At 36.1% G+C, this 12,282-nt stretch overlaps 1 protein-coding gene across 1 annotated transcript in view; it reads left to right on the top strand.

Moving 5' to 3' along the window:
* RNLS (renalase, FAD dependent amine oxidase) overlaps positions 1 to 6,737 on the top strand; it is a 221,971-nt gene extending 215,234 nt beyond the window's left edge. Inside the window, exons 5-6 of the mRNA XM_037731923.1 lie at positions 3,017 to 3,194; positions 6,728 to 6,737. Of these exons, the coding sequence (XP_037587851.1) occupies positions 3,017 to 3,194; positions 6,728 to 6,737 (188 nt within the window). The remainder of the gene's footprint in view (positions 1 to 3,016; positions 3,195 to 6,727) is intronic.
* The last annotated feature ends 5,545 nt before the right edge of the window (positions 6,738 to 12,282 follow it).

Raw genomic sequence — 12,282 nt, 5'->3', positions numbered from 1 at the left:
AAATGAAATTACTTACTCAGTATTTATTCAGAAATACCTCCAGGTCTTCTGTTCCTCTCTCTCACCTTTCTCTTCTCTCTGTCTTTCTCACTCTGCTCTTCACCTCCCACAAAACCACTCATGCATACAAAGACACAGGCACAAGAAGAATGAAATAAGTACAATTTTCCTCATTAATGAAAGTATGCATGTGAACTACTCTGTTCACTACAATTTTTAGCCATTTTACTCATATCATAGATAGTCATAAAATACATTTTATATATTATTTGAGATATATGTTATATAACATATCTCATATATGTGTATGTGTGTGTTTGTGGGTTATATAATTCTACTGGATTATATAATCCTGTTGATTGAGAATTAAATGAGGATGACAGCCAGGTAAAGATTTATTATATTGGAGTTAGGCCTTTTTATAGAAGCCATGATTTGTGGTCATTTGTCCTCTTTGAAAACATGATAAGAAAGAATCTATTGTTTTGCTTGCCAAAATATGTGGGACCTAGGGCTGGTTTCTTTAGCATTTTTTCACTAGAAATTTTTTTAAACAAAGTAAGATCATTTTTTTTAGATCCTGCCTGCATTACAACAATTAAAAACTTTTAAGACTCCAAAGATAAAGTTTTTGTCAGTGACTGTCCAGAAACTGAGATTGTTTCAGTCAGAAGTCTCACCTCCCCGTTCTCAGAATGAATTGTAGAGACCCTGGAGTAAACAAGGGTGTATAAGGTTAATTGCTGTTTCTATATAGGTATCCATTACCTTTTCAAAGGACTACCCATGGGATTTACCACTTGGCAGTTTGTCTAAAAGCTTGCAAAAGTAGGGGGTTGGGGAGAGGTCCAATTTGGTTGTCAACCTATTGACCCTTCAGTTTTGGTTAAAAAAATATATAAAAGTTTTGGGCTCTTTCAGTTACTAAGTAGCTAACTACAGTTTTGTTTGGTTTGTTTTTAATTCAAAAAGTGGGAAACAGTGATTGCTCAGCTGCTAGCATTAGTATTTTTCTCCTCCTCCCTCTTAAAAAACAGTAAGTATAACATCAAGCCATAACTTTAAAAGCAGATTAAATTAAAAAAATGAAATCCCAAATTTATTGAGTGCAATGAGGCCAATGTCAGATCATTCGTTCATCAGGTAGTTTCAGCTTTTAATAAGGCAGAAAATTATAGTTAAAGAGAAAGCTGGCTTTTACTTATGAATACAAAATAGCCATTAATGTCATAGGAGAAAATAATGCCAAAGTTTATTCTGAAACTCAGACTTTCAGATAAGCAGAGAAGAGTATAGGGTAATAAGAATATATGTGTAACTCCAATGTGGGAGTTCTGGCTTCATCTTGACCACACAACTTGGAAGCTGTGTAACCTAAGGCAGGTTAGTTAACCTATCTGAATCTCACCTTCCTGAGGATGCAAAATGAGGATGGCTTTTGTGAAGACTAAATGAGGTAATGGTTCTAAAAACGTTTTGTAGCTGAAATAATCTATAGGATTATTACTGTGCTTAAATAATTTATTGAATACCTTTCCTGCCTCTGTCTACCTCCTAATGCCACTTCTGTAAGGTTTAACTAAAGTTGCTCCTCATCATTTAGGTTTGCTTATCCCTACTATTATAGATTAGGATATTTTTACCCCAATTAAATGATAATTTCCCATATGGTCTATGTCTGAATTAGCTTTCGTAAGGCAGCACAGACCTATGACCTTCTTTGAAACCTAAACCATTAATGTTGTGCATACATAAACAAGCAGCTCCCTGAGACCTTAAAGGTAGGGGGATTGGAGATAGAAAGTAGAAAGTAGAAGAAATGTCTTCTTTCCCCACCTCAGGATAGAACATCGTCCCATTTTCCTAAATATTTTTTCTATCTATAGTAGAAACAGTCACTATTTTATGCCAGTTATTATATGCCAAGCACTGTGCTATGCATTATTTCACATAATCCTCACAACAGACTAATGCATTCTGTACTATTATTGCCAGTATAGACAGGAGAATCATAATCAGAGCAATTAAGTAGCTTGACCAGTGTCACATATCTGGTAAATAGAGAGTCAGGATTTGAACCTAAACCTGCTCCATTCCTTTTCCAGGCTTTTCCCATTATTTACCTCCTACATTTCAACTTCTTTTGTGAAGAAGTTGCAAAACTTCTTTGCAAAATCTTCTTTTGCATGTATTTGTTTGCCTTTCTAGCCCTTTAAAGTTTCATCTTTGGTGTGCTTGTAATGAGTAGGGTAGGAACCTATAAACAAAGATTGAGTGTGGTCCTTCTACTTAAGGAGCTATTATAATCTACTGGCAGAAAGATGACAGGCAAACAAACCACTCTATGACATGGAACTCTGTGTGTGTGTGTGTGTGTGTGTGTGTGTATAGCAGTTTTTGTTTGTGTTCTTCAACTTTTAAGTTCAGGTGTACATGTGCAGAATGCTTAGGTTTGTTACATAGGTAATCATGTGCCATGGTGGTTGGCTGCACAGATCTTCCCATCCCCAACAGACCCCAGTATGTGTTATTCCCCCTTTGTGTTCATGGAACAGTTTAAGAAGTCATAGCAGATAAAGCATCAGCCTCCTCATCTGTAACATGAAAATAATACTCTACCTTTTAAAACTGTTATCATAGAGTGAAATGGCTTATATCAAGTATATAATACCCTGACTTCTAGTAAGTGGTCAGTATATGGAATCTATAATGTGGCCAGACAGTCCAAGGACTAGGATACCAGACTAAAAAAGCAATTTGGAGCCAGATTTTCAGAACCTTGAATGCCAATCCAAAGAGTGTGGACTTTCGGCTTGATGAAAACAATTGTGTCAAAGTTAGTAATTATTCCAAAAAGAAATTAGAGTGCTATTCCAAAAAGGTGCTATTTCAAAATTCATTGTGAGATGGAGTTGGTGGAAGTAGTTGGAACTTGTTTAAAGGAGTTTTATATTTGATGTACTAAAAAGAAAGATGATATTTTCAAGTTTGATGCCTTTTATTTTTTCTTCCACAGTAATTAGTGAATGCCAAAGGCAGCAACTGGAGGCTGTGAGCTACTCCGCTCGCTATGCTCTTGGCCTCTTTTATGAAGCTGGCACGAAGATTGATGTCCCTTGGGCTGGGCTGTACATCACCAGTAATCCCTGCGTACGCTTCATCTCCATTGATAATAAGAAGCGCAATATAGGTCAGTACCCCCATTATTTCCCTTAAATACAGTAACAATGGTGGGTGTAGATCATGAAAAATGCTGTTTAATTGAGTGTTGCCATTCTGAACAGAGCAAGCATTTAACTCCAAGCTACAGGGGATAAAATTTAATGTCACATTTGGCCAGTAATAAAATACACAGTGAAACCAGGAAAGTTTTTCAGAATATCACTCACCACATGGTTTATATTACTGAATTTGTGAAAATGGTATCAGAAAGTTTAAGGTTTCAAAATGGCTCAAGTTATATTGCTTTAATATGGATGCATCTATATGCAAATATATCTCTCATTTGTTTCTTGGCGAAGTTAGTTTTTATTTGTTTAGTTTGGGTTTGTTTGGTTTTGGTATTTTTTGTTGTTGTTAAGTGCTGTTCTTCCACTCCCTTGGCTAGAAATAAAAGGAGAATTTTACTATATTATGAAAATTCTTCATTTTAATTTTATGTTTATTTATTTACATTTCATCTGGGGGAAAATGGTAAATTTATATACAGTGTAATGGGTACAGTGTTTCATGAGAGTTTTACTAGAATGTGATGAAATCTACACTCCACCCTTTTTGTTGAAGATAATTATAATAATTAGATTTGAATTTTAAGAAAAACATAACTGATTCCTTTTAGGCAAAAAGGTGAAAGTGTATTTTCATTTGTACAATTGCAGTGATCCCTGAGATGCTGCTTTTTGTGGAATAACTGTAAAGATGTAAAATGACTAAACTCTTGAATTATCCTTCCAATCTGTTAGAGTGTTTTATGGGGCAGTGATGGCTTCATCAAGCCAACAGTTAGAAGTCTGGCTTGATAAAATCACCAACTAACGTCTCTTGGCTCACCAGAACTTCATAATGATAGCACTGGGCTGGAGTATGGTTTTTTTTATCAGAGCATATGATCTTAGAAAAATGTTTCTTTTATAACTTAAAACTCCCTTAGGGCTGGACTTTTTGTGTTAACATGATACCACATATATGTACAATCAGCAGTTCATGAAATGCCTGAGAACAGCAATGGACTAACCATTTTTAACTCTACAATTGCTTTGTTCTGAGAAAGGGAGAATAACCTTTGATCTTCTCATGTTATATGCCATGAATTAGACATTATCCTTCGTATATTGCATCATAAGATACGATATCTGTCAGAATGTATTCAGTTGTATATAACAGAAAAAAAATTTTAACTTGTTTAACAGCATAAAGACATTTGTTATATTATCTGCTGTAGACTGAACTGTGTCTCCTCCATAGACATAAGCTGAAGCCCTAATCCCGATATGGTTGTATTTGGATATAGGGCTTTTAGGAGGTTTAACTACCTTATCTTATTATTATCTTAATTGATTAAATGAGTTCCTAAAGGTGGGATACTAACCCTGTGGGGTTGATGGTCTTATAAGAAGAGCAAAAGAGAGAAAGCTCTCTCTCTCTGTCTGTCCTGGCTTGCACACACTATGTGAGGACATAGTGAGAAGGCAGCTGACTGCAAACCAGGAAGATAGCCCCTACTAAGAGCCAAATCTACCAGCACCTTGATCTTGGACTTCCCAGCCTCCAGAACTGTGAGAAATTTATGTTGTTTAAGCCACCCAGTCTATGGTATTTTGTTATGGTAGCCTGAGCTGACTAATACATTATCTATGAAGAAGATTGGAGAGACTTCAGGGTTCATTGATTCAGGAACTTAGGAATATCTTCAAAGACCTAGGTTTTATCTTTCTCTGCTCTCTTCCACTCTCAATGTTGACATCCTCAAAGGACTGGTAGCAAGATGGCAATAGCTGTTAGAGTCACATTGAACTTAACAGCATGCTTACAAACAAAATGAACTATCACTGGCTCTGTTCCTTTCTAAGAATCAAGGAAATCTTTCGAGAAGCCTTTTAATAGACTTCTCCTCATGTATCACAGACCAGAAATGGATTACTCGAGTACTCCAAAACCAGGCACTGGCAAAGAGGGTAGGAGCAACATGTTAAGTCTACACAAGTTGAGATCTACTCCTAGAACTGGTGCTAGGGTCATCTTTCCTTTAGTTATGAGGAGTGCTACCTGAATAAAATAGGGTTTTGTTAGGAAGAAGAAAGAAAGTAGTAAATGCTGGATTGGCAATCAGTCATCTCCATCATCTTCAGGTAGAGCCACATCTTACATGGGAGGTAAAGCTCTAAAGTTGTCACATAAAAAGAGTCATATACATTCAAAATTACTTTCAAAGTTTCTTAAAACTACATGACATTTTAGAGAATGACATAACATTTTTCAGTAAATTCAGTACAACTATTTTCCTAACATTCAGTAGATTTCTATTTCTTTGGTATAGCCAGATTAAAAATTGGTTTGGATTTATAGGATCCAGTGATATTTTCTACTACGAATGGCACACAGGAAGAAAAGAAATAGCAAAGTCATATCTCCTAACTGACTATAAATCTGCTATAAAAATGGAGTTGGATGGTGGGTAAAAGCACCCACATTATAGTGCAGTAATAATTTATAAAATTATGCAAATTTGAAAGAGTATAACATAAAATATTAATAAACTGTCGTGATTGGAAGCATTTGAAATAATAGAATTTTTAAATTTTTTTATATCAATAATCATACAATATTGAAAGTAGTGGGCTATGTAAATTGGAAATCATGCTTTTGCTACAGCCCTTGGTGGTACCACTTCTGCAAGTAAAGAAATACCTGCTTTTCTTTGTCAGTTGTACAGAAAATTAATCCTAAATTATGAAAGTTTTAAATTAAGTAAGAAAAAATGCCAGGAATGGCATTTCATAACATAAAATCTAACTGCTTTGCATTTAAATTATTTTTTCTCCCTATCTGGGGACCAGGATACTAAGTGGGTCTAGTTGAATTCCTTCATACTACAAATGCCCATATAATGTAACTTCACTGTATTTTATTGATATTGATATTTAACTAGGGCAGTAAGAGGTTGTTGTTGTTGTTGTTGTTGTTGTTTTAAGACAGAGTCTCACTGTGTAGCTCAGGCTGGAGTGCAGTGGCAAGATCTCAGCTCACTGCAACCTCTGCCTCCTAGGCTTAAGTGATTCTTCTGCTTCAGGCTTCCAAATAGCTGGGAGTACAGGTGCCTGCTACCATGCCTGGCTAATTTTTTTTGTGCTTTTAGTAGAGATGGAGTTTCACCATGTTGGCTAGGCTGGTCTTGAACCCCCCGACCTCAAATGATCCAACTGCCTTGGCCTCCCAAAGAGCTGGGATTACAGGCATGAGCCACTGCACCCACCCAAGAGATGTTTTTTTTATGCCACTAACACTACCCCACATTCTCGCTTTATTTGGGGTATTTGAATCAAGAATTAATACTGCAACATACATACACAACCAATTAAATGTTTGTGTTCTGTCAAGGTAGAGAAGCAACAAGATAAACAAAGTCTAGCATGGTTGAGACCACAAAATACAATCAGTTGTTAAGTCTTGAATAGAGCTAGAGGATATAGAAGTAGCCCAAAATCAAGGCATAATCATTTGTTAGAAGTCAGAAATAGGTAGTACGTGTAGAAAGCCACAGCCAGAGCCAAAGTTGCCTGAGGCAGAGGAAGTAAATTCCAAGATGTACTAGACCCAACTTTAAGCATCAATAGTTATGAGTATGCCCCAATATCCTTGTTTGTGTTTCGCAAAATGTGTTCAGTGGAACACTGTTTCCTTGCGATGCTCTTTGAAAAAGGGCTCTGTCATCAAATAAATTTGCAAAATCCTACAGACTTTTATTTTGGAGAATCTTAGGACGTATTATCTTATTCCAAGATATTCCTACTGAAAAGACACCTTTTTACTTCTTTTGATCTAGAATTTCCTAAATATACTTGACCGTGGTGTTATTTTATTTCGGCATCAAACCATCCCACAAAAATGGTTCCCAAGTATACATTTGATAAACCCTGACTTGATGTCACCTTTCATGCTTCATACCTGGGCAAGAATCTTAGGCCAGGTCATTGGAGTGGGAGGTCTGGTCCTGAAGGCATCAATTGGAAAATACCTGAGATTTTTTAGAGATGAGAGAACCCTTGTTGCCAATTAACTCACATCTTCATGGAGTTAACATTTGAGACAATTTATGTTAAAATAAGGTATTTATCATATTAACTTGGGTAGTTTTTTAAATTATCAGTTATATTGGCATAGTGGGAAGAATTTGGACTTACAAGACCTAGATTCTGATTCTGAAACATGCTACTGTTGTACTTTTGTAAAGTCCCTGTATTTGTAATACTAGTTTTTGTAGTAAACACACCCAAAAACTTTAATGGCCTGAACATGACTGAGGTTTATTTCTTGCTCGCATAAAGCCCAAACAGGCGTTTGTGATTGGTAGGTAACTTTCTTCAAAGCTTTATTGAGGAATCCAGGCTCCATCCATTTTTTGAATCTGCCATCTTCATCAGGTAACTAACAGAGTCAGTGTGCTTATAGGCATCAATCTGTGGATAGAAAGAGAATGGAGGAGAGCCACAGGAGTTTTTTAGGGATAGGCCTAGAAATCATGTACATCAGGTGTGCTCACATTCTGTTGGTTAGGACGCAGTTACGTGACAACACTTATTTGGAAGGAAAGCTGGAAATGTAGTCTACCTATATATGTAGGAAGAAGAAAAAGTGGATTTGGTGAACATCTCGCCAGTTTCTACTAAAACATTTAGCATAAATCATTCTGTTCATAAAATGAACAAATTGGACCCATGTGAATGATAACTAGTTTTAAACACAAGTGAGAATCATTCAGTAAGTAGTTGCCACCTGGGGCAAAAACTAAGAATGATTCCCAGGCTGGTATAAACTCAGTAGAAAAAGAACTGCCAACAATTAGCAATATCTGTCACGTAGAGGACATAAGGAATAGTGCCACAAGTGAGATATATTTACCTCCCAGGAAGATCTCTAAGGTCCATCCCAGGATCTTAAATTTGAAGTTAGACTGTTGAGGAATCCAGACTCAACTCAGTTCCACCACTTACTACCTGTGAAATTTTTGAGTAAATTAAACTGTTGCCTCCTCAATAAGATGAGTAAAATAATACCATAACAATACCAAAGGGCTACTGAGAATTAAGTTATTTGAACATATGAAGAGCTTTGCATGGCATTTAGAAAATAAGTCAATATTTATGGTACCTATTATTATAGGTACCATATTAACAATTCCAGTCTTCAATTTGGATATTACAGTCTCTGAAGCAAAGGGCATAAATATAAAAGTCTAACTTAGGTGAATGCAGCCTCTGTTACTGGTACAGTTAGAAGGTAGGGCAGCTTAAATAAATAAAATGAGTGAGCAACGCTGAAAATGATTAATCAAAAATTTAGCATCCTTTTCTTGTCACCATCAGGAGAAGTGTTAATGATCAATAAAATCACCAATAGGCAGCAATCTGAGGAGATTAAGAAAGACAATCTGCAGTTCTAGAGATGTGATGACCAATGGCCACAATACATAGTTTTCAATATCTGATCAAAGAAAAAATCTACCTCATCTTAAAAGAAGACAAGCAAATGAACAAACTTATAATTTGTTCAGAGAATTTATCCTTGTAAGAAGTTTATTGTTAGAGTCTCTGAATAACAAACACTAATATAATGTATAACACCTTTAATGGCTGTTTTACAAAATATGCAGAAATGTGATTCCATATGGCTATTTATTATATCAACTCTTTATAAAGACAGGAACATAATATAAGATGTTATAAATAATTGGGATGGGCCTGTGGCTTTTAATCCAGTTCCCTTGTGACACTTAAAACAGTTCATGATTATTCCACTTAAACAAATAGCCATGCAATTTATAACACAAAATCGTCTGCTAAAGAATTGAATGAATGTGGAACTATTTGAACATGAAGAAAATGCAATCCGGACAGGTAAAACTTTATAAATTGAACAAAAAAGCAAGACAGAGAAGAAGGAAAAGAAAAGAAGAACCATAATGAAAAACTGTCAGGTTTCCAGATAGGGCTTTTGTTTTAAAATATCAGAGTTCTCAGATAAAGTAGTAATCCTCATCTTAAAATAATAAGCAGTGGCTAGTAATCATGATATTTTGTCATTTATATAAATAGACATAGTTATTTGTAATTCAATTATGTAACTGATGTTTTCCCTATAAATCTGTTAGGGCAATTTAATTAACAGCTGTCAAATACTAATTGCAAATATTCATCTCATTATTATAGTAATGTCATAGAATATCATATGATGGTAATATCAAATCTTGGGGTGGTCTCTCAGGAAGAAAAATATGTATATAATGTGTATATATACTTACATACAATATGTGTATATACATATACATATATACATAAAAATATCTGTTTTGTTATTTAAATTAATAGGCACAAGTTATAAAATGGAATAGTCTTATTTTGTATATATCATTTTTAACACCAAATTTGGGGACCAGGTACAGTTGCTTATGCCTGTAAACTCACCACTTTGGGAGGCCAAGGCAGGAGGATTGCCTAAGGCCAGGAGTTCACAAGCTGCTTGGAATACATAGTGAGATCCCAACTCCATCTCCATTATTTAAAATAAAGAGGAGGGGGGCTTTTATTAGAGGATGAAATAACTCAGTTCATTTTGTAAGTAGAACATTTGCACACAAAGTAAAAACAAACAACAGACTCCTTTCAGTCTCTGGTTTCCCTGTCAAGTTGTCCTCAATGGGAAAGATTTACATCTAAGATAACATTTGCCCTCTCACTTGCAAAGCAACTTAACTCAGTATGAAAATCAATGCCAGAGATGGAAAGAAAGTAGAAAATCAGCTAAATATATAAATCAAAAGTAAACTTTAAATGTATCATATGGAATATACTGCTATGGAAGTGTCTTTCAGCAAAATTGAACTCCCAAATATTTATGTCTTTTATCCTCAGTTTATTCAATTGAACAAATATATACAAATATGTAGTGAATTCTTTCTGTGCGCCGGACATTGTGCTAACAACTGAGGACTCCATAGTCCCCGCCCTCAAGAAACACAGTTTCATGAAGTCTGCTCAAAGTCTGAATGAAATAAGATACATTATGCTCTGTTGCACTAGTAACATGCAGTCAAGAAAGACTTCTCATGAATATAAAGAGATGCACTGAAATATATGATAATCTAGAATGCTAACTCACACTCATGGTCAAAACCAGGAAGGGCCATTTTGCCTTGTGACAATATTATGAGCTTTTAAAGGAAAACTTCTGGTCTTTTGTCAGCGTTAACCCAACAATCTCCTTTCTTTAAGGTGAGGAAATGAAAAATGAGGGCTACGGAACATTTAAATCCATGAATAAATCAGAAACTTCAGTACTAAATATGATTTAACTTTCCCCTGGGGATGCCAAAAAAGTTCAATAGAGGTATATAGGTCATGAAATGTCCAAGAAATAGCAAAAGGGTAAGTCTACAGCTGGAGTCTATAGCTGCCTGGCATTTCTATAGCTATAAACAAGTCCAAATTACAAGTCTATACAGCATTCACACTAAAAAGTGAATATTAAAAATTAAATACACTAAGTCCCTTTTGTGTCACCATTATACTTCATGTTCTGCCTGCTTTGCTCTCTGAAAATGGTATTTTCCCTTGTGGATAGGCCTAAACATGTGGCTGTCAGGCTGAGACTTCAGGTTGGCCAAGAATTGGTTCAGAACCTAAGAGCCAGCCAGATGTGTTGGGGACTGAGTGTAGTTTCTATCCATCATTTGTTGGAGAGAAAGCAGGAATGAGAATCAGATGACTGTTCATGATGAACAAATGTGTGGATCTGAAATTTATAGGTCATAGATGAGATGAGAGCATCAGAAAACATGGACAGAGGCCACCGTCTCTGCTGCCAACTGAGAAAGGAAACAGCAAAAGGAATCCCCACTCTGTGCTGGCTTTGTAAGGAGATGGGAATGGCCAATGTAAAGACAGAGGGAAAATCAGCAAGGGTCACAGGTGGGAACTGGCACAGTCTTCCAGACCTCCCCACTAACAAAGGTCAAGTAATAGGTGTGTAACAAACTATTCTCTAGTGAAAAAACTACTGTATTAAATATAAAGCAACTTATTTTTGCTTACAGTCCTTTTAATAGGATTATTCTTTCTTCTGGGGAGCATTTATAAAGATTAGATACTAGTTTGAAAATGGGAGGAGAGAGAGCTAAATTACTCTGCCTAATTGAGGAGAAAATTTCAGGTATCCCAGGGCAATGGGGAGGGGAAGAAACAAAGCAAGAGGAAGAAAAAAACCAGGTGGTGAGAGGTTTCAGCTTGACCAGAGGGATTAATATGTAGATTTTAAACTTGTTAGCTGTTTAGTTTACTTTATGACCCTCCCACAACTCCCTACCACCTCAATATGGTTCTGGTATGAGCAGTTACTTTATATCCATGGTTGCTTTTTATTGAGGAGTTGGTGTTTAAATTAAGATAGCCCAAACACTGTTTGGAATATCTAGGATGAAATTAGACAGGAATATGGTTGCTTTAGGTTGGGCCCTTTGCAGAAATTTAGTCTGCTGCCTAAATGGCAATATTCACATCTGTTTGAGAACCTTATTTTGAGTTAAAATAGAACTCCTCATCCTCTGAATCTCAAATATAGAAAGCTCAACTTGCTGTTTTCCATAATACCTGCAACCATGTCAATCTGTTCAGAGAGGGAAATTGGAAAAAGGCTGTGCTGTGGGACTGACCTGTTTTGAAGGATCTTGAAGTTAAGTCCTTACTGTGGTCTGAAGTGAAGCTGTCAACACTCGAGGTCGTAAGCCAGGGCTCAAAATAATGTGAGCTGCTGTACTTCCCAGACAAGTGCCTGGTTTTCATCATTCTGGAGGCATCTCAAAACCTTTGCAAGTTGAGAACAGTATTGTAAAACTGCGTAAATCACAGACTGCTTGTGAGCCTCAGGTCCTGGGAAACAGTAAAGACTTGAGCTGGATAAGAATTTAACAGGTCTTCATTGTGGTCCATTTTTATCTGGGACCATGACAACATTATCCCAAAGAGATGGGATCATTTCTTTGCCTAGAACTCCCTCAGAAAAGATTTCACC

This window comes from Cebus imitator, unplaced genomic scaffold (assembly GCF_001604975.1).
Source record: "Cebus imitator isolate Cc_AM_T3 unplaced genomic scaffold, Cebus_imitator-1.0 Scaffold431, whole genome shotgun sequence".
NCBI classification, from domain to species: Eukaryota; Metazoa; Chordata; class Mammalia; order Primates; family Cebidae; genus Cebus; species Cebus imitator.
This window is presented reverse-complemented; position numbering and strand designations above follow the sequence as displayed.